The sequence below is a fragment of the Anthonomus grandis genome, chromosome 8 (assembly GCF_022605725.1).
Source record: "Anthonomus grandis grandis chromosome 8, icAntGran1.3, whole genome shotgun sequence".
NCBI lineage: Eukaryota > Metazoa > Arthropoda > Insecta > Coleoptera > Curculionidae > Anthonomus > Anthonomus grandis.
In genome coordinates, this window is record NC_065553.1 from 17,653,758 (window position 1) to 17,675,511 (window position 21,754).

Genomic DNA, 21,754 nt, shown 5'->3' on the forward strand with positions numbered 1-21,754 from the left:
ATTAAAATCGATTGGTCCGAGTGTTTTTTCTAATAAAATCTATAGGATTGTTTAAAAAATTGCAATATTTCATTCTTCCAAGATACTATTTACATATATAGCAAAATTCATTAATACCTGAATTGTTCTATCTTACCTTTTTAACTAACATAGATACATACATACTAAGCCCTGATAATATTTATTTTTTTTAATACATAAAAAAACAAATTTTCTCTCAGTTCATTAGGGAATGACAATTAATTTTTAAAAGACCATATTTCGTTTGGCCAAGCGCGTCGCTACCGGCCTGCGTATAAATACCGCCGAATATAAAAACCATTTTAATGGACCATAAAACTTTTGAATGACACCATAAATCTCGCGTAATATATCGCGATTATTATTTGTACTTGTGTACTACACGTGGTTAAAACAGGACGTGTTTTTCGACTTTTATTGGTTTTTAAAATTCACGACAGATGATGCTTGTATTATATATTTATGTCCCGCAAAAAGCCTTTTTTTCCCTATTTAAAATAAAACCGCAAACATTTCCATACAACTAATTATAGAAAAGTACATGCATTAGCAAGTTTTTGTACCCACAAGGCCGTTATTAAAAAAACGAATACATGTGCTTTCATTACGGCGGTTACCCGACCACTTTTTGATTTAATTTTGATCCTAATTACCGGCTTTAGCACCTCTGGACATGTGTACCGTAGTTAAGTGTTAATGGGGTGTAAACTTTAAAAATTCTCAATAAATTACCGGCCGATTATAATAACTACCTGTTTGCAGTCACTTTTACAATCCTACGCAAAAAGGCGTATACGTATGGGCATTTAATAAGGTGCTCTTGTTCATAAAACTATTATGTTGCTTTAGATAGGTATTTTGGTTTAGTTTGTGTGGATACTATATAGGGTTTTTCAAACTTTAAATGACAGAAGCCCAGAGTTATTTAAACATTAGTCTTTGTTTTAATAATAGTAAAATATTAACTAAATTAGTTAGGTTTAATCTAGAGTTTCCAGAGAGGTATCGAAGAGCAATTTAATTATTTTTTAAGATATCACCCCAAATTCTTTCTAAGGTTCTTATGTAGTTATCCAAATAATCTTATCAAAGATATTTTTAATTTTTCTTAGAATTTGGTTTCGTTTACTTATTTACTTAAAATGTATTTATTTTAAGAACTTGATTTATGCATCAAAAATAGTTTACAAATAAACTGGTACTAGGGCCTATTTTTATTTATATTAATTTTTTATATATTATTTTTGTATATTAATTTTTGCATTTTTCATTTACTGACCAAAATAATGTTTTCCACACTCAAAGATACAGGAATCATTAAGTCGTGGATCCAGAATTTTCTGATTTTACCTTACTTGATTTTTATCTTTATAATCTTTTTTTTATAGTTGTTCCAATTTTAAAGAATATAGATACAAAAATTAAAACATTATCTTTGAAAAATCTTTAATTCACATTTGCAGTTTACTGTAACCTCTTTAGAAAGTATTTTTGATCTTAAAATTTCATAAAAAAAAGTAAATTTTAAAGGACTTATTGGTTAAACATAAAATTTTACATATATTGTTGCTTCTATTTTCTACCATTGGCCCAATTATCAAGATTCACTTAGTGATATCAATAACAAAGATTTGACTACAAATCTTTTAATGAAATATGTTCAATTATACGTCAGTGAGTTTTAAAAAGAAACAGAGAATAGGGAATTACAGAAATAAGATTTATAGCCTTTCAACTCAATTTTCAGTACCGTGAGAAGAGATTTTTCCTTAAATCTGCCAAATCGCTTGCCGTTAACCTGAACAAAAGCCTTAAAACATTTAACCGATTACCAACCATATACAAGAACTACCAACTTCCGTTTTACGTTAACTGACATTAACATGATTCGTTACGCAAAATCTACACCTCTCTAATGAGCGAGGCGTAGAAAATTTGCAAGACGTGGTAGGCAGCAAAACATGCATTTTTCGCAGGTGGCAAAATTACGCCTTTCTTGCGTATATGCATACATATACGTGATGGAGAAATTGGGATTTGTGAGATTTGTCACGACCAAATGTTCGATGTAGATTATGATGACGTAAATGGACATAATAAATGTGATAATGTTAAGTTTTTGCGTAGTCATTACCTTATGTTCATTTTAAGAAATATTGCAGTAGATAATATAGTAGCTCATTTTACACTGAAAACTTATTCTTTAGTAAATATTTAAATTACATAAAAAGTGAATATTAAGGAACTGTTGAATATTTTATGAAAATTTTTAACTTTTGTAGTGAGCTCCAATATATTCAAAGCTGAAAACTAGAATGATAGTGGACTTATTCAAAAGTCTAGTCACATATATGAGTAGTACTTCTGATCTTGATAAACAGATCATTAGAATCTATGAAAAAATACTAAAATGGCTAAGACTGCCTTCGACAACAGCACCTCTGAAGACATTTCTAAAACTTTAATGGAACCTGAGATTGAATTATTAAATAACTTTTAACATATAAATGCTATATCATTCATCTCTCTTAAGAAATTAATAAAAATCTATGGATGTGGTGAAAGAAGCCAGGATTTGCAAAAAATAACAGGAAAATTTAAAATCTAGAACGAAAACAGGACATTAAACCTAGAGAAGGTATTTTAAAGAATTTTTAAAAATTATGTTTGTCCTTGTAATTTAATACACTATGCGAAAAAACCCAATTTCTAGAAGATCCAGAAATTAATATATAGGCGTGAAATGGTAATGTAGAAAAAAAGGAAAATTTTAATTTTTATATACCCATCTTAGTTTAAGCTATCATAGACATTAATAATGTTTTTTTATTATTATTTTGTTTATTACTTGCTAATTTAAAAGACTATAAGAAAAGTTTAATTAAGGGTCCAATAAAATTATTTAGCCCATAGAACATATGGAAATTTGTTTCTGCTTTTTTTTCGGTAAATATGCAGTGACCGCCTAAAGTTGCGCATTATTTCACATAAATTTTTGAATACAGGGTAAAAAAAAAGATATGACGTCATCGGTCATTTTTTTAAATGGAATGCTATATTTTTTATTGATATATGAAATATAGGCAAAATTGCAAGCAAGTTTCGTATAACATTTCTTATCTTAAAACTCAACTGTTTCAGAAATATTTACATTTAACCAACAAGAAAGCAAGTAAGTACGTCTATTTACAAATTAAGATAAAATGGAGGATAAAATATTATAAACTGTGAAAATTCTTATTAATGTATCAAGTGTTCAAGCTGATCCCCATTTACTTCTTGGCAGAAAGCAAGACGGTTTACAAACTCATATAAAACACTATCAATTATTTCGGGTGATATACATTTAATTTCATATTTAATTCTAAACTTCTACGTTGTTTGGCTTCTCAATATAAACTTTACTTTTCGGGTCCCCCCACAGAAAATAGTCGCAGGGATTTAGGTCTGGTGACTTGGCCGGCCACTCTATTGGCCCTCTTCGTCCTATCCATCCTGGGAACACTGTATCCAAGTAATTACGGACATCTCGAAAGAAATGTGGCGGTGCGCCGTCTTGCTGAAACCACAAATTATCTCAGGTCGGAAGAGCAGGTTCTTGTTCGTCTGGAAATAGGGCAGCCAAAGCATTACTTTATTTTCCACGATACCAGCCCAAACATTAATAGATTTACGGTACTGTGTATGAGCCTCAGTTGCCCAGTGTAAATTTGACACTGACCAGTACCGACAATTTTGCCGATTTACGACACAGTTTATTACGGTTTACGGTTATTATTGCAAATGTTCATCATTTGCTCGTAAAATTGATTTTTTCGATCAGGATCGTCCTTATTTAAATCGTGTATCAGTCTAATTTTATAAGGATAGTATTCATTTGCTTTTAAGATGCGTCTTACTGACGTTCCGGCTATACTATCATCAACTGATTTAAGCTGAAAATCATCTAATTAGAAACTGAAAGTAGGTAGATTCTTCTTATGGCTGAAGGATATTACTTTACACTTATTGGTATTCAAAATCAAACTATTTTCATTACACCACAACAAGAAGCCATTAAGATCATTTTGCAGCAATATGGAAGAAAAGATAGATTAAACATCATTGATGAAATAATCAAAAATAACCGCAGAGTGATACCCGCCTTAAGGAATACCTGATGTAGTCGCAATTTCTGAATACACAAAGTTTTTTATTTTAACTGCTTGTGTTTGACCTATACGAAAGCCACCAAAGCACTCCAACAGATTACCAAAAATTCCCAATATCGAAAGTTTTCTAACAAGCAAGTCAAGGTTAATAATCAACCTACCACCTAGGCAGGTTGGTTTAACCAAGGTTGGCACCAGGGGATCGACCCTTGGGCAAGCATAAATTTACATAACTATAGTAAAAACCACAGGCATGCCATCTGAAATAGGACCAAAACTAAACTTTAACTCACTCAACCCATATAAGACATCAATAGCAGAAACCTGAAGTACATCCAGACGTACAGAATAGTGACAAGAAACATCTGGAAAATCGTGTGAACTGAGTAAAAACTGAGGCAAAATGTTGGTTAAAAAAATTTGATTTGTAATAAGTAAGTAGTAATCGCTGATAATTTTAAAATATTACAGTGGATTACTTGACTCAATATCGTTATAAATCATAGTTTGAGCATACTCAGCAATTTCTGGTTTTGAATTGACATAACTCCAAAATGATCTCTTAATCTTCTTTCAGTTCAGTTAATTTACTTTCTAGATCTCTCAAACAATTTTTATATGCCATCCCTCTATTCTGTCTTCTTAGTTCAGAAAGACTGCTTAATATTTTTATGTTTTTATGTTCCTTTTTTAATATTATATCCTTTAAATCATGGGACCTTTATTTAGGAAATTCGGAGGTTTGATCGATTTGATTTAATTTATGGGTGATTTGATTCGTTTAGGTCTAAGGTCTTAAAAATACTAAAATAAATAAGTATTAGTGAAACTATGGACTGACTTCTGCAGAGATTCTGTAGCAGTAGCTTTATGGCAAAATAATTTTTAAGTTGTTTAATGGCATCCATCCTTGAAAATTATCTGCATTTACAACTGTTCTAAACAGGAAATTTGTGAAGTTGTATTGTTTGGATTTTCTTCGACGGAAAGCAGAACGTTTAATTTTGTTTCTTCAGAAATTTTTTGGCAAATCCCTAACATGACCTGAAGTTATGAATTTGTACTCTATTCTACTAACTGTTGACTGGGAAATAGAATGCTTTGGGTATTTGACATTAAACAGTTCACTTACTTCTTTTTGCGTGCGCACTCGATCCCTGTACCCTAGCATCATCAAAATTTCAATTCGTTGGGTTTCCGTTAAATTAGCCATAATTTATTCTGATAAAAACTATTAATTTTCGAACTGACAGTGACATTCGAAAATGGAGATTCTTTACAAGTGCAACCATGAAAATAGAAACAATAATTGGCAGTGTTTATAACATTATTTTTATCCTCGATTTTACCTTAATTTATAAATAGACGTACTTATTTATTTTCTTATTATTTAAATGTAAATATTTTGTAAGCAGTTGAGTTTTGAGATAAGGTGTGTTTTACGCAACTTGCTTGGAATTTCACCTAAATTTCATAAATACAATAAAAAATATAGCATTCCATTTAAAAAAATTACCTATGACGTCATATCTTTTTTTTTGTTCCACTCTGTATACAAAAATTTATGTGAAATAATGCGCAACTAAAAATAAAAATCGACGGGTCCGAGCGTTTTCTCAAAAAATCATGTCTCTAATTTTTATCGAATTTATGCGGAACTTTAGGCGGTCACTGTATAAATAATTTTGATACGAAAGCTTTTCCACATAGTTTAAAGTAAGCTCTTCTGAGTAGGCTACTATAGGGTGCGTATAAAGAAGATCCGTCATATTATCGCCCAATTTAGCTATTTTCCAGGGTTCAGTAATATTAATAAAATATATTGTATAAGCTAAAAATATAGACTTTCTTAAAAAACATACCTTTTTCCATACGATTTGTTTTTAAAAATAAGAAAAATACTTGTGATGCAGTGTTTAACCTCCAGAAAAGACTGTGTCACGGTTTAAATTAGGAAGACGTAGCTGTAACGGTATTTTATTTTACAATTTTGATAAAGCCTTGAACTATGTATAATGAGAAAATACTTCTCCAAAATCTTTTTTATTATATTTAAAAAATGCTGAGTCTATAGCTTAAAGCACTGACTATATGTACCTTACAACGACCTACTTCTATCAGTATTACTGGATTTTTTACAATATTTGCTGACTAAATTTTAATTGTATAACTAAGAATAGATACTATCATTCTAAGCGATATAATTATTTTGGATATAAAAGTAATAGCGCAGTGGTGCAGCAACAAATTAGTATTTACTGTACACAAAACTATTATCTTGACCTTCCAGTAATAGAGATGATAATTAAAAAAAGACTTATAAGTTTCTCGAACTAATAATTGAATAAAATTTTACAATCACAAGATCTTACGAGAAAGATTAAAATTGACATGCTCTATTAAGACGGTGACAAAACTTATTCTACTTCAAGATGTTTCAAGGGGAGTTTATTTTGCATAGGTAAAATCTCTTATAAGATAGATCAGGGTAGTCAACAGCCAATTATTGTTATTACAAAGTGAGTCAAAAATATTTGTGTAGAGTTAACCCTAGTGAGCACTGCAGTCCTCTGTCGATCAAGGAAGAACGTTTTTTCCTTTTCTTTGGAAACAAGTAGGTATGATGTCCGGTAATAAAATATCTACACAATATTTGATATTATTTGTACTAGCCCTTATTTGTAATATGGTTTTATTGTTATTATTTTTAAGTTAAGTACCATTCCGCAATTTTAGCTCCAACCTGATTTTGTGGCTCAATTGAAATATTTAACTGGAGTAAGCTATGAGTAACTCTTAGTAAACCTAAATAAAATATACATAAATAACTGGATTGAGACACCAGTCTGTGGAGTCTGAAAAAATAAAAAGTAGTAGATTTTTTTGATAAATATTTTAAAAAGTTAATATTATGGAAACCCTACTACTGCCTTAATGAGTTTTATTGTGAAAAAATTCCATGCTATATCCATTTAAGCTATGCTATTACTAAATCTAGAAAAAAATTATAATTTTACCATAGAATAAACAGGCAACAAAAGAAGAATATACAACAATAAATGTGAAAAATATTTCATAAGTATTTCAATTGATAATATAAATTATTCTTCAAATATTCCCAAAATGTTCACATATTCAGTTGAGTTCAGTTTAGTTCACATTTCACATTAATATTGGGAGAATTTCGTCATACCCAGATGAAAGCATTATCTTATTGCGTATCGCGAAAACCTTATTAAAGAAAATTATTTTATCGAAGAAGGAATAAAAATGTTTAATCACCTGCCTGTGGAGCTAAAAATGGAGATTTATACAGGTTTTTTTTTTCAATTAAGTACTCTCTTTATTTAACGTATTAAAAAGTTATTTCTGGCGAAAGCCTACTAATTCGCTTGATACGTTTCATTTTAATAACATTTCATGCCATATCCATTAGGGTTATGCCAGTATTAAAATTAGGAAAAAATCATATTGTTTAGTGCCTGTCACAAGACTTTATTATTAAAAAGTTCTATTATACAAGAAAGATTAAAAATGCTTAGTAACCTGCCTATGGTTAAAAAAAGTGAGAATATTACAAAAATTAACCTATTTAAAGGATATTCTTGGGGGCTCCTATTCCTTTGATAATTTTTTTTATTAAACTGTTACTTGTAATTTTTTATCTCTTTAGTAAATGAAATGTTACGTCATGGCAATTTTTCTAGTGTATTGAAATATCTTAATTTTTTTTCTGTTTTAAAAATATCTTATATTGTATATTTCATCTTTATTATGGTTTTATAAACTTCGACTTTGAAATTAATAAAAGTAATCTGCTGTTTATAAAATAAAGCAAATATTAAATTTAAATTAGAGATTCTGCATAATTTAAATATTTGGTATTTGGAATATGTTTCAAGTATTTGATATACAATCATTCCTCATGTCACAATCATAAATAGCAAATTTCATTACCTCCATATTATTTTATTTTTTATTACATATTTTTAGATACATAACGGCACTAACAGGTTACACAAATAAGTTTGGCGATCCATACAAAGTTCAAATCTTTTATTAAAATTATTGTAATAACAATGTTAACAGTGATGGCGTACTTTCAGCTAAATTTTTAAAATTATCAATATTGAAGAGTAAAATAAAGATGGTTCCCACTTCTAACAATTTTAAATAAAAAAACTGTACAACAAAAACTCAGTGCTGTAGAAAGCATTTTTAAGTAGAATCTTTTTTATGGCCTTGCTACACCCTAGTAGTGCCAATGTCTTTACATGTTCAGGCAATTTATTGTAAAAGGGTGGAGTAGTAATACGTTATGGATAAACGACTCCTATGCAATATTCAAGAAACCAATGTTAACATCACCTAGGGGTGTAACGTCATCTAGGGCAATGATTATTTGTAGCATACCGGTCAACATTTCTGTGGGTAGAGAAGGCACTCAAAAATATACCTTGACGGCAATGTGAGAACTACAAGCTCAGCAAAAATATCCTCCAGGTCAGATGTAAAAGAGGCATATTTAGCGTCATTAATATAAATCAAAGATAAGTCCCCAGAACCGACTCCTGAGAAATTGCATGATCCACATCAATAATATCTGATGTCTCATTATTGTGGATGCGGTAGGAGACCCAATCAAATGCCTTCGAGAGATCACAAAACATTGCAGCAGCGTAATGTTTCTTCTTAAAGGTGTCAAAGTACGTTTACAAAATAAGTGGAGCTATTAAGTTCTTTATCAGTAGATATAACTGGAATTGCTACCTTGAAATCATTGTAGAAAGTTTTTTATTTTATTTTGGAAACAAGTAAGTATAGAAGATATTTGATTCCCAATACTTTGACATCTATACACTGCTCTTATTTAAATTATCGTTTTAATATTATATCACAGAAGCTGTACCATTCCGCAAATAAGACTTTATCTGTATAATGTATGATAATTATCCTGTTTCCGCTTCTTAGGATATCTACATATAAACCAATTTCAACCAATAACCTCGATTTCTTCACGTTGTTGCTTCCACTACCGATTTCCATTAATATTAAACGAGACAAGAGCGAACAAGAAAGAGGGATTTTAACCAAGTACAACGGAACAGGCAGCGGGTGGCTTTCAAATAAGACCGGCAATCGCTCCAAATGAGATTACCGAAATTTATACAGGATCGTAACGAGTTGTAGCCCGGGTTGTTGTGTCAATCTTGCGACACCCTCCCGTTTTTGGTTTTGCTTAATTTAACCTTTATGAGGTTAGGCTTAGCCCGGTGTGGTGTCGGCTTTGCAGTTTGCGGTGGCTTCGTGGCTTTCTTTTTTTTTGGGGGCCAAAAAGTTGGTGCCAGGGGTGCATAAAAAAGGTGCTGAAAATTGCGGGACGTAATGGAAATGGTGGTTAATGGATAAGCGGGTGTGCGTTGGTGATGGATAGGGAATTTAAAAAGTTACAAGTTTTTAGCGGTTTGAGGGTTAAATTTGACTTTCAGTTTACAGTTTGGGTTAATTACAAAATTCCGATATGGATTATGTTTCAGGCATGCAGGTACAAAATTTAAATTGGAATTTTTCGAAAACCAATATTTGCAACATCAAACATTTTTAAAAAAAAATTTTAGGTGCTATTAACAATATTTTTTATAAAGTTTTTTTTTTATAATTTATTTGTTTTTCAATATTGCAATACTTATTAATTTTATATACAGGGTGTAAATAAATAGATGCGAAAAAATTCAGAGGCTGATTCTTGGGTACATTTTAAGAAAAAAACTTTATATAAATGTATGTACTAAAATCCTAAATTTTGAGATACCGGGTGGTAAAGATGGAAGAAAAATATATGTTTTTTTATAATACCTGTGAAACCTCTGTAGATATTTTAATAAAATTTGGTATGCATTTTCTATGCATCAAAAGGCATTTTTTGAGGATCACTATTTTTTTTAATTTATATCAGTGACGTTCGTGCAAGGTCTAAGAGAAACTGGAACTTTTCAACCAAGAAAGCATGATTGTAATCGCCAACGCGATATTAGAACACCGGAATTAGAAGAAGCAGTACTAAATTTAATTGATGAACAATCTGACACCAGTACTAGACAGTCTGCAATCTAGTACTGGTATGATTATCTTTTTTGTATGTCAATCATATGATGGTATGGACTATTTTAAAGGATCAATTATTACATCCATATCACTTTTTCTAGGTATCTTAAATTTTCTCGTTGGATGTTAGAAGTCATTAAGCAAAACCCTTAGTTTTTAAGGCAGATTTTGTTTACCGACGAAGCTAATTGTTCCAGAGAAGCAATCATTAACTACCATAATAACCACATTTGGGCAGATAAATATCCCCATGCCATAGTTGAAGCTCATCACCAACAACAATTTTCTTTAAATGTGTGGGTTGGAATCATTGGAGACCACCTTATTGGCCCATATTTTCTACTACAGCGATTGAATGGGGAAACATACATTCATTTTCTCCAAGACATACTTCCAGATGTTATTATACACGATGGGGCTCCTGCTTATTTAGTTTATTAGAACGTCGTTATTTAGACAAAACATAACATATCCAAATCGTTGGATAGGCCGAGGCGGTCCTTACTTTTGGCCACCTCGGTCACCAGATGTGAATCTACTAGATTTTGCCACATGGAGTCATTTAAAAACATTGCTGTACAGAATCCGGTACTGAATATTGATGACTTGAGAAATCGAATTATTAATTCATGTGCCGTAATTCAAAATTCTCCTGTAATTTTTTATTGGATTCGTCGACAAATGCGGCGACGTATAGACTTTTGCATAATGGCAATTTTCAACATTTTAAATAATTATTTAATTTCTTTTTCTTTCATTTGGTATGAAACAAAAATTAGAATCACATCTAAACATTAATAATAAACGTAATACAGTGTAATATAGGTAGATGGATTTTATTTTTTAATCGAATACGCAATCTCGGATAAAAGAAAGTCAAGAGATCAAATTTTCTCAAAAATAAATAAGAATTTCAAAAACAAAAAAAAAGTGATGTACCATATTTTTCATCAAAAATGTTTAGTTTAGACCTTATTCGAACGTCACTAATACAAATAAAAAAATTAGTGAGAAAATGCCTTTTGATGCATACCAAATTTTATCAAAATATCTTAAGGGGTTTTACAGGTATTAAAAAAAATATATATATTTTTCTTTAATCTTTACCACGCGGTATTTCAAAAGTTACGCCTCTTAGGACTTACGTTCATATACATTTTTTTTTTAAATTTACCCAAGAATCAGCCCCTAATTTTTGTTTGCATCTTTTTATTTACACCCGGTATATTGTGAATAAATAGACTTTATTTGAACAAAATTAAATATTTGAGTAACTAACTTGATATGTGTTACACACCCGTGAAAATGTCAAGCATACCCATTTAAGTTATGCTTATATTAAATTAAAAAAAATAAATATTGACATATTATATTAGGTAAAAATAATAAAAGATATTACAGTAGATATGCCAATATTTCAAGAATATAATATTTATTTAAAGGTAAATATTCACGGTAAATTTCCTCGCACCCAGATGACAGGACTATCTTTTAAGCCTTTTAAAGTAATAAAATTCGATAGTTTAAGGAAGGTACCATCAAAGTTCTAACAGTGTTCACATTTTTCCTTATCTTGTGTAAATGTTCCTGGAATCACTTAGAAAAACTTGACATAGAACAGGAAACAGTGTCGTAATATGGGAAGATTGGCCTAACAGATGTTTGAGGAAAATTTCTGATATAAATGATTCTACAAATATTCCTGAAACATTTCCATGGAATGTAAGTTTGATTTGTGGCCACGATTGATTTCGTTAAAACCAAGCAACTCATAAATTAATTAAAATAATTATTTTTTAAGAAAAAGTAGTTGATGATTCTCTATATATTTAACTTTCTTCCTTATAAAAATGAAAAGTGAAGTTATTTAATTTTATACAATGTTTAATAGTACATTGATTTTACAGGGAATATTCCACCGAAACACTAGCGATATTAAATTCGTTAAACTATCGTGATTTCGTGAGTCACTAAATCAATTTTTACAAAATAAGAACGATTTTTTAAATAAAAGAATTATATATGTTGTTTTTGTTATTTCAGGAAAATCATGTGAAACTTCTAACAAAGTACAAACCTTTTACCCCAGAGGAAAAACTATGCTGCTAAGATGGTTGGCTGTAGCATTGCTGATCTGTTCTGGAAACAAACTGCAAGCAGTAGATCCATGTAAGTTTACAATTGGTTTTATTTTCTAAGAAATAAAGAATAAATAGATGACAAATTAATAATATTTTTTTTTGTAAAAAAATGTTCCTATAAAATTATTAAATATACATCACATATAGATAATATGATCATTTTATAATAGCAGAGCTAGATTCTTGGTACCAGTTTTAATTTTATTTTCAAATAATATATTAATAGACACAACTGTAATTTACTTTGACATTTATGTTATAGACTGCTCATACCTGATTTTCTGTGAGTCTCAATGTCAATTTTTTTTTCTAATTAAAACAAAACTATAAACTTGTAAGTAAACTGTGTGTTACTCATTTCTAGCATGAAAGTTAATATTCGTAGCATAATGTATTGCAGAGAAAATTATCTAAATTAATACTATGTAAGTACTGTTATCGATAAAGTTGAAATTCATAAAATATGTGTGTAATTAACACTTTTATACAATATTGAAAAAAGTTAGGTGACTTAATTGTAACATATGTTGGGTACCTTGCAGGGCAACCTTCTAATAAAGCTTGATTATCATGGGAAAATTTGGATTGAGAATACTCGAAAAGGTATCATTTTAAATTATAGAACACTAAAGCATTAAGAAAGATTAAAGCCTCTCATATTTTACCTGAAAATTAAAAACTTTAAGGAGATTTGCAAATTAATTACTAAAATAGGTAATAATGAATTCTTATTAATAAGATCGAACTTCTTTGCTTTGGATGTATCTCACGATTTTCCTTTACTTAGAACATTATCGACATATTCTTCTAGACATGTCAACTAAGCGATAATTTAGTAGTTATAACGCTTAATTCGCCTACTCGACCATAATATTCCAATAAGCCCAGCTCGGTATGTGGAGTTTTAAGCCGAGCGAAATCCGCTATGATGAGACGATTAAGAACCAATTTTAGCAGATTATATTGTAACATCACTAATATTGAAGGTTGGATGCTTCCTGCGTCAATTATTGAGCCCCAATTATTGATATCTCATCGTTTCTATCTGGAAATGTTTTAAAAGAGAAAAAGTCATGTCAGTCATAGATTTTTTAGTGGCTATGTTATTAGCTTTACAATTTTAGAATTACATTAAAAAATATATATATTTTTTTTAATTTTGACTTATGCAGCTTGCTAACATTTCTATGGCTTAAAACCAAATGTCAAGAGTCAATAACTTTTCCAATCCAGACATAAAGATTGATTTTTTTAAACCTAAATATGTAGTATATCCATATAAGTTATGCCAATATTAGTTCTTTTTTTTAATAGTTTTATTTTGAATTTTTTTCTTTCGTTACAGCACAATGCATCGCTCCACTTGGAATGGAAAACGGCCTTATAAAAGACGAAGACATAACCGCGTCATCGTCATTTGATAGTGGAAATGTTGGACCTCAGCATGGACGGTAAGTTTGATTTAGTTTCCATATTTTATTATTAAAAAAATATATTTTTTTATATTTGAGTATGATTATCTTTCTGATTTTCTGATATAATTTAACCAACACTTTTTACCGGATTCTAATAATTTTTAATTGAATAATACAAAGAAATACCAGTAAAAAAAATAACAAAATTTTTTTTTAGGTAGGCGGAATTTTATATATTTATATTTTTACAAAATTTTAATCTCAGCTAATGGTACCAATAAAATAAGAAGTTATTGGACAATTGGACAATTGCAATGGATGCGTTGAAAATTACAACCAAGGTAGTACCGTTTAATCCTCTTTTGCAACTTTATGTATGTCCAATAAACTTGCTACATACTTACTCCAATAATTTTGCAACGAAATGTATGTGATTATTGTACCTCCATTCATTTTTTGTGCCGCAGTTATTTGGATATGTTATGGATGAGGAAAAGTCACTATTCATTGCACCTATGATGCAAAGGAATAGTTAGTTTTATCTCATTATACGAGGGCGGGTTAATAAGTCCGTGACTTTTTGAATAAAAGACAGGTTTTTATATAAAAAGTTATTTTATTTTTCAACATAGTCTCCTTTAAGTTCTATACACTTAGTCCAACGTTTCTCCAATTTTTTTATCCTTTTGGAAAAATATGATTTGTCGAGGTCATCAAAATAGGCATTTGTTTGAGAGATGATTTCGTCGTAGGAGTCAAATCTCTTTCCGCCGAGCCATTTTTTTAAGTTTGGGAATAGGAAATAGTCACTGGGGGCTAAATCTAGAGAACAGAGCGGATGAGGAAGTAATTCGTAACCTAATTCCCTAATTCATGGATTTTTGACTCCATTGATTGTTTTCCCCTTATGAAGATAGTCGATGTGGATTATACTGCGTGCATCCCAAAAAACGGTCGCCATGACTTTATTGGCTGACAAACCCACCTTTGCCTTCTTGGGCGCTCATTTTCAGGCGATTCACCCCGAGAAATCCACTGTTTTGACTGCTGCTTAGTCTCCGGCGTGTTGTGGCGGATCCACGTTTCGTCGACGGCGAAACGACGCAAAAACTCGTCCATATTGTGGTTGAATAATGCCAAACACTCCTGGGAAATTGTCACACGGTTGCGTTTGTGGTCGATTGTGAGCAAACGCGGCACCCATCTTGCGGAAAGCTTTCTCATACCCAAATGATGATTTAATATTAAAACTACTGAACCATGTGAGATGCCTATGGCTTCCACAATCTCTCTCACTTTCAATCTCCGATCGGCTAAAACCATATCGTGAATTTTTTCGATTGTTTTGGATGTAGAGACCTCGACTGGGCGTCCAGAACGTTCGGCATCTTCCGTGCTTGTACAGCCACATCGAAATTCAGTAAACCACTTCTTTACCATGGAAATGGATGGTGCAGAGTCCCCATAATATTTACAGCAGTACAGAAATCTTGCAACTAGTTCAATTAGGGCGGAAAAAAGGCATACCTGGCTCACAGATTGAGAGTATGTAATAACAAAGAAACATGGCAAGTACTTAATAAACTAAATATTTCTAATAAATCAAATATACAACTTCCTCCTCTTATGCAAGATGTAGATAGACCTAATTTTTTTTTTCTAATATTAACAAAAACAATAATAACCCTGACGAAGAATTGGTTGGGTATTTTAAAAAACATAGGTTAAATTATTTGGCTGAATTTAAATTTAATTTGGTGACAGAAGATATAATAATAAATTACTTAAAATCTATTAAATCTAAAGCATTTGGCGTTGATGAATTAAACATTACCCTGATTTTGTTTTGTTGTCCTGCCATAATTAAACCACTCACTCATATTATAAACGTATGTTAACAAAACTGCTTTCCCGATCAATGGAAAGAAGCCAATGTTATTCCTTTGCCCAAAATAAAAAATCCTGTTGAATTTAATGATGTTCGCTCAATATCTGTACTTCTTATACTATCAAAAATATTAGAAAAAGTTATGGAGTATCAAATAGTTCAATATTTAAATGTAAATAATTTAAATACCAGTCTGGGTTTCGTAAGGGGTATAGTTGTGCAACCGCTTTATCTAAAGTGACTGATGATATTTTTAAGGAACTTGATAAAAATAAAGCTACGGTGTTGATTCTCTTAGATTTTTCTAAAGCCTTTGACATGGTAAATCACAGAATATTACTGGCTATATTAGAATATATGGGTTTTGCTGAGTCTGCGTTGGCATTGGTGTCTTCTTTCTTGTTTAATCGAAAACAAAGAGTAGTGCTTAATAACAATAAATCAAATGCACTGGATGGTTCCTCTGGGGTACCCCAAGGTAGCATTCTTGGTCCTTTGTTTTATACTCTTTATACTTCACAAATTACTAAAAAAATTTTACACTGTAAGCACCATTGCTATGCAGATGACACCCAGCTATTTTATTCATTTCATCACACTAATGTTGTCCAAGCTAATCAATATATAAATGAGGATTTAAATACCTTAAATATAGAAACTCAAAAATTACTTCTAAAGATTAACCCCACTAAATCAGCAGCTATTCTTTTTTGTAGTGACAATCATCGAACTAATATTTTAAATAATTTAAATGTACACGTTAATAACAATATAATAAGTTTTAAAAACTCTGCAAAAAATCTTGGACTAGTAATGGACTATAAACTTAGATTCAAAGAACATGTTACCCTTAAACTAAAAAATGGATATTCTGCCTTAAAAACAATATATCGTCAAAGACATTTTTTAAGCTCAAGTATCAAAAAACTGCTCTGTGATGCTTTAGTACTATCACCGTTAAATTTTTGCGACACAATTTATGGACCATGTCTCGATAATTCCGACTCAGGTAGAATTCAAAAACTTCAAAACTCTTGCTTAAGACTTATATTCGGTATAAGAAGACGGCAACATATTTCTTATAAATTAAAAGAAGCAGGTTGGCTAAATATGCACAATAGACGAATATTACATATTTTATGTTTTTCTTACAAAATTCTTAAATCAAAAACTCCACCTTATTTACTTGAAAAGCTTACCTATCGTACTAATGTGCATAATCTTAATATAAGACGTAAAAATCTTTTAACAATTCCTAGCCATAGCAAAGAACTCTTTAAGCGATCCTTTTCTTATGTCGTACCAAATTTGATTAATAAGTTCAAAATAATTAATTTGACTGTCACTGAAAAAACTTTTAAATTAAAAACCAAGCTTCTTTTTTTAAATCAAACTTAATTTTTCTTAAATGCCTTTCTTTATTAAAATACTACGCACATGCTAACTAACTGAATGCAACGTAAAATATTCTATTAACATTTATTATTCAAAAATTAACTGTTTAAAAAAAAAAGAAGAAAAAAGAAGTGTTTAATATTCTAATATTCAATTTCATGTATATAATCATTTTACCTTCTGTAATTATGCTTTTTTTTGTATTGGTGGCTAATAAACGTCTTATTATTATTATTATTATTTATCAAGCTTAGCCTTGGTTTGAGTGATGGTTTTTTTCCGTAAAAAACAATGCTTAATGAACACACTAAAATCACTTTTTTCCATTTTCTTCTCAAAACGAGTGGTAGTCTGCTATCAACAGCTGTCAAACACAAACTAAATGGATTTGGATAGATTGATGCTGTCTGAGTGCATTTTTTTTGTATAATATTGTTTTTTTTTATATTATATTTCAAATGCTTTATACATGTATTTAGTTGTTACTTAACTTAAACTAATTATTTATTTTTCCTGTATCTATATAAATATAATTTGATAATATTTATTCTGTCCCTCTCTCCCTACAATGTTAACAAAAAAGTAAAATTAAAATTATTGTTTAGTATAAGCAAGATTTTAATAAAATAAACAACCTTTACCATTTTTACAAACTGACTTTAAGCATCACAATTTCTTACCTTGCCAATATTATGAATTAAAATTGAACACTCTTGATGATCAATTACTTATCCAAGAGTTTCAGTACACAGTTGATCTTAGTTGCTGTTACAGTCAACATGGCTCACAGGCACTGAGAAGTTACTGAAGTTACTAAGAAACTACTAAGCTGAGTTAATAACCAAGATGCATTCCTTTCTATTTCCCTCTCTTTATACCTTTAGTCCATTATCCCTAGTAACCCTAAAACTGGTCTCCCTTTATCTTTAGACTTTTAGACTCTTGCACGTGACCTAGTAAAGGTTCGTAAATACCTTTATGAGTATAAATATCTCTAGTTACAAATTCGGTCATCGTATGTTGATGCTATAAATTATAATACTTAACCAAATGTAATTAAAGATTAAATACTTGGTTAGTGAGAAGTGAATGAAGTTACCTACTAAGACGCAAAGTATTAGCTAAGTATAAAAACACAGCAAAAAAAATCCCTAGTTAATACCTACCCTACAGAAGAACTGTTCGATTTTCATATCTCTGGATCTAATAATTGAGCATATTTTGTATTGTACAAGTTTGATTCATTTGTTATGTATATGATCTGTGCTCCGTCGATCAAGATAAAAAGTAAAATAAATACAGTCTACTAGTACTGTCCAGTGGCATAATTAAGTAACTATGTCCCTTTCTATTTAGAAAAGAAGCCACGAAGCAATAATTCTCCAAATAAAAATTATCGAAATAAGATAATAATTAGTTGAATACATTTTACAGTATTATCTATTTAAATTATGCTTAAATCAAAACTTAAAGAAACTATATAGAAATACGTAAATGCATATTTATAGATTTTACAATTTTAAAATTTTACAAAAACATGAAACAATAAAAAAGCAATCAAATTAATAAGTTATCCAAATATATAAATGAAAAAATGAATGACTTTAATCCATTTAATTTTTTTATTAATTGATTTATTAAACAAAAAATATTTAAGTGAAGATATTTCAACAAAAAAGTAATGTAATCTAATTTGTTTGCACCACACAATAAAAGTTTCGAAACAATAGTGTGTATATCTAAAAAAAGCACTTAATAAGGTGCTCCTAAAACTATTAATTAAGTACAATTTTATGTGGTAAAAATTACTTTTTTGTAGCACAGGGAAGATGATGTTATTTTATGAACAAGTACACAAGTATGTACTTTTTTTGAATAAACTTCTAGAAATGTTAATGTGTTACCTATGGTCTCTAAGTTTCTAATATTCTAAGGAAAAAAAATAATAGAGTTTAGATTTCAAATAATTAACAAAACGTTGTTTAATAGTATTTTTTCAAAAAGTGCTATTATATAGTTAACTTGTTATATTATCACATATAATAAGAGAAAGGGGAAGAGTATAGGATATAAATGTGATATTATACTGCAATTAAGTTTACTAATAAAATGCGCATAATTAAAAGCTTCTAATATATATAATGTCCTAATGTTGTATATATTTTTTGTGTATAACATTTTAGTAGCGTACAGTTTTGTTTTTTTTAATAACTTTTTTATTATGTTGTTCTGTAATACTCTGAACTATTCCACATTTACATTATACATTCCATATCAACATATCATACTTAAGGGTTCTACAAGAGAGCCATACACTTAAATCAAGTTTTAGTTTTTTTTATTTAAAAATTTTCTTAGCAATTTAAACTTATGAATTAAACATCTGATTTTTTTGATGGTAAATGTAATATTTTGATTCAATTTTAAATTGTTTTACCTTATTTAAAATGTGGTATATTTGGTGCCATAAGTAAAAGGATTATTAGTGAGTATAAGGAAGATTTAAACCTAATTAAGATATTCTTTACTTTTTTAAAACCAAATTTGACCAAAATACACCGTTTAATATACAAAAGCTTGACTAATTCGTTTCTTGATTTAATAGGGTTTTCGGTAAACAATACAAATTAGATTAAGACATAAAAGCAAATACTATACTGTTTTCTTACTAGTTTCAATTTCTTTTTATTTTGATAAATCTTGATAATTGGAGAAAAATTAAGGAAATATAATTTACGTTTTATTAAAATTCACCTAATTATTGTAAATTCTTTTTGCGTTAAAAGCTATTACGTTTAAAACAAAAATTTAAATAACTCGTTCATAATACCTAAAGCTCAATAATAACTAATTAAGGAATGATTCCGATTTAATCTGTTGTACCGACCATTATCGACTCGTTATTTCTATAAATAAAAAACACTTTAAATTATCAATACAGGCTCCAGTTAATTTAAACGTCCAAACATGTATTGCTTAATTAACTAATCCGCACCCAGACAGAAACACAATGTAATAATTTATTTGCTTCGGTTACTCTTTATAGATGTGTTACGGCCTGCGTGAAATATTTATAATTTTGAATCGTTGTTTGTGCTGTTTTCTCATTTAATATTAAATTTCATTATATCGGCTCTTGGGTGTAATGAATAAATTGTCGGAAGTTAGATCCTGGAACCGAGTTTACCTAATTAGGAAGTCCAATATAGTCCAATACGTTATATAATTTTGGGGAGAACTCTTTCCCTGTGTAGACTTTGCTTGCTAATCGATAAAAGTCTAGTCGCGCCATACCTTTGGATACAAACATTTTTCAACATAAATAGTTCAACAAACATTTTAAAAAACGTTGAATAAATTCAAATGCTCTTATTTTATTCCTTTATTACTTTGCAGTTTAATCGATGCATATTAAAGTATCCGTAATCATTATTAAGTTATTTAGTATTTTAACGATGTTGCAAGAGACATCCTGACTGCCTGAAAGTACTACATCAAAGCGAGTATTTTTTTGATGGGTCCATTAATAATCAATCGGTAGTAATTAAATAAAGTCATTAAATGCAAAATTAATAGAGACTTCATGGGCTCTTTTAAAACCGCGGGATAGGAATCGATTGAAATTTTAAACACGCTATCGCAATCCGAAAAAGAAACTTTAAAGTTTAATTATATATTAACCAGAGGTTCTTAAAACATGTATCCTAATTATTAAAATATATCTTATTACTAAATATAAATGTGAAATGTATGCAAAAATTATATGTACTAAGATTTGATTATTATTATTGATTATAAGGCTCGAAAATGACGGAGTTTTTAGAATAAATTAAAGAATGTTTTTCTCTAATAATCACAGGGAAAAATAAATAAACGTTTGCTAAAATGAATAATTTTCGTATAATGTTGCTTATCATATATATTGAGACAAATTACGTATTACCATATTAAAGAGCTACATTTAAAACTGTGAACTATCATTATAAATTTATTGATTTTTACAGTTTTTTTTTACTAGTTTTGCGTTAAAAGTGTTATCGTAAAACTCTAAGAAAACTGCCAATCCTTATTTCCTTTCCAAAGTATATTAAATTTGTTTTTCTTAACTTTTACCAAAAATATTTACCCTAGTGCCCAAAAACAATTTAGCGATGAGCAAAAAAAGGTACCTTGATCGAGTTACGAAATTTTTAATTTTATTTTAAGGAGCGGAAACAAGGGAAAATGTTATCGAGTATAAGCCACTTTTCGTTAAAACTTTTTCACTTATCGAATTTAGGTGATTTTTTTTAAATTTTTCAAATTTTTTACCTGTGCGCTTTTAAAGCAAATATTTGTTTGTTTTTAATTATTATTCCTTTTTTGGAATGCACTGCTAAAATCCACTTGAAACTTATTGAATACAACGAAATTGTGAAAATTGAACGTAACGACGGGAAATATTTAATATATTCAAAGCCCCTAAATCAACAAAGCCAAATAATTGCAATTTTCGGTATATTCTTTATCGCGGGCGCATATAGGGGCAAAATATATTATTTATTTTTCAATTTGGGAATGTAAAATAAACAAGTGGGAAAATTTGCCCATGCAAATCCCCCTGTGTGTTTATTTTTTTTAGTGCGCATCTTTTTAACA

General features: G+C 29.7%; 1 protein-coding gene across 1 annotated transcript in view; it reads left to right on the forward strand.

Annotated features, from left to right (window-relative positions):
- LOC126739306 (discoidin domain-containing receptor 2-like) overlaps positions 1–21,754 on the forward strand; it is a 222,791-nt gene that overhangs the window by 128,131 nt on the left and 72,906 nt on the right. Inside the window, exons 3-4 of the mRNA XM_050444933.1 lie at positions 12,321–12,446; positions 13,764–13,869. Coding sequence (XP_050300890.1) covers positions 12,377–12,446; positions 13,764–13,869 — 176 coding nt within the window. The 5' untranslated portion in view covers positions 12,321–12,376. The remainder of the gene's footprint in view (positions 1–12,320; positions 12,447–13,763; positions 13,870–21,754) is intronic.